Source organism: Rhinopithecus bieti, unplaced genomic scaffold, assembly GCF_001698545.2.
Source record: "Rhinopithecus bieti isolate Rb0 unplaced genomic scaffold, ASM169854v2 scaffold_31527, whole genome shotgun sequence".
Classification (NCBI taxonomy): domain Eukaryota; kingdom Metazoa; phylum Chordata; class Mammalia; order Primates; family Cercopithecidae; genus Rhinopithecus; species Rhinopithecus bieti.
In genome coordinates this window covers 1,682,974-1,685,152 of record NW_016813959.1, presented here as the reverse complement: position 1 = coordinate 1,685,152, position 2,179 = coordinate 1,682,974, and the positions used below count along the sequence as shown (strand labels likewise).

At 46.8% G+C, this 2,179-nt stretch overlaps 1 protein-coding gene across 1 annotated transcript in view; it reads right to left on the bottom strand.

Moving 5' to 3' along the window:
* MYH13 (myosin heavy chain 13) overlaps nt 1-1,471 on the bottom strand; it is a 67,845-nt gene extending 66,374 nt beyond the window's left edge. The window contains exon 1 of the mRNA XM_017849252.1: nt 1,268-1,471. Coding sequence (XP_017704741.1) covers nt 1,268-1,471 — 204 coding nt within the window. The remainder of the gene's footprint in view (nt 1-1,267) is intronic.
* Nucleotides 1,472-2,179: the final 708 nt, after the last annotated feature.

The window sequence follows — 2,179 nt, the reverse complement described above, 5'->3', positions numbered from 1 at the left end:
AAGCCTAAGTCCTTAGGAAAACTTTGAAGTTTTCACAGAAAGGTAAAAAGAAGGAGTTTTGCTGGTATAGACCAAATTTTTTGAGGAAGGGAGGCACTTCCATTCCACCACCCCAGACTAGAAAAATAGAGACAGACACCCAAGGTAGCCAAAGGGGAGGCAGAAAAGTCTATGTATCCTGAACTTCTAAGAACTGGGGTTTATTTCTTTTCTTTTCTTTTTCTTTCTTTTTTTTTTTTTTAGAAGGAGTCTCGCTCTGTTGTCCAGGCTAGAGTGCAGTGGCATGATCTTGGCTCACTGCAAGCTCTGCCTCCCAGGTTCACGCCATTCTCCTGCCTCAGCCTCCTGAGTAGCTGGGACTACAGATGCCCACCACCACGCTGGGCTAATTTTTTGTATTTTTAGTAGAGACGGGGTTTCACCGTGTTAGCCAGGATGGTCTCGATCTCCTGACCTTGTGATCTGCCTGCCTTGGCCTCCCAAAGTGCGGGGATTACGGGTGTGAGCCACTGCGCCTGGCCAGACTGGGGCTTATTTCTTAATAGATCCTCCAGGGAGGCTGTGAGTCCCCATTGTGGTGCTGTGTAAGGTTCTGAAAATGTGACACATCCCTGAGGCGGTTGGTGGTGGAGTGACCCCAAGAGTGACTGAAAAAAACTTGTCCCAGCCCACTGAAAAGGGGTCGGAATCAGAGGCTAAGTTTAATAAAAATAAAAGCAAGGTCTGTCTCATATGCCTGAGTTTGTGAAATGAGATTCATACCTGCCATATACATCTTTGGGAAATTCTGGGAAAGCAGGTGCAGAGGTATGCTTATATTTGCAAAGCAATCAATGCTAGGACCTAGACCTGGTGGATGTCCAGTAAGTACTGAATGGTACATGATAATTCTCCACATTAAACGCGTCAATGGCTCCAGAGCTTCCTCTGTAGGAGCCACTCTACAGTCCAGAGAGGTATAATTGGTCGGCCCATCCAGTATCAGCCTCTTCCTTAAATAGCCCAAACTTTTCTGCCCTCACCTGCTGTCTTCCTCTAAAGCAAACACAACAAAACCCCTCAAAGCCCAAGTCCTTGGAGAAGGAAAAAGGGAAGAGTGAAGATGCATGCAATAGCAGCTTTCACCTGCTACCTCACCGCAGAGCAGATAAACTAAGTTTTGTTCTATCTTCAGATTCCAAAGGACCAGCATGCAATTTTTAATATTCTACTCCAAAGAAAAATGAGCATGTCCGTATTATCAAAGACATCTGGAATCAACACTTACCCGGTCATCGAGGGTCTTGACTATGACTTTGTCATTTTCCCTACTCTGGATCATGCCTTTCACATACATTTCCTTATCATCTGCTACAAAGCAGGCTTTCTTGGAATCGAATGGACGATTTTGAGCCTCGATTCTCTCCTTCTCTGGTTTCCGGAGGTAGGGAGCTGCTTCTCCAAAAATGGCCATTTCTGCATCAGAGCTCATGGCTGCAGAGGGCTGGGAAGACCAGAGGGACTGCTGAGTCTCGTGCTTGGGTGGACTACTGAAGCTGCAGGGCCCCAACCCTTATTCCATTCAAACAGGCGGCCAGATTCAAAGGCTCCTAGATTGAACATAGGTCCTGAGGGATCTATGGCCAGGTCTAGGAGCTTCAAGTGTGAAAGCGGGAATAAGCTAAAGGGGATATTTTATTCTAACAAAAAAGTATGAAGGTTTTTTTTTATCCTCTGAGTGTCGATTTTGGGAGTATTTTAGTTCAGTCCCATGTGTACATGTCTGAATCAATTAGAGCCAAGGTGAACCCAATAAAAGAGGCTTCAGGAAGTACTTTCTTTCCTTCTTTTTTTTTTTTTTTTTTTGAGACAGAGTTTTGCTCTTGTTGCCCGGGCTGGAGTGCAAGGGCTCCAGGTTGCAATCTTGACTCTGCAACCTCCACCTCCCAGGTTCAGGTGATTCTCCTGCCTCAGCCTCCCGAGTAGCTGGGAATACAGGTGCCCGCCACCACACCCAGCCAATTTTTTGTATTTTTAGTAGAGAGGGGGTTTCACCATGTTGGCCAGGCTGGTCTTGAACTCCTGACCTCAGGCGATCTGCCCGCCTCGACCACCCAAAGTGCTGGGATTACAGGCGTGAGCCACCGCGTCCGGCCTAGGAAGCACTTTCTAAATCGCTCATCATGTTTGAGCCTGTGAT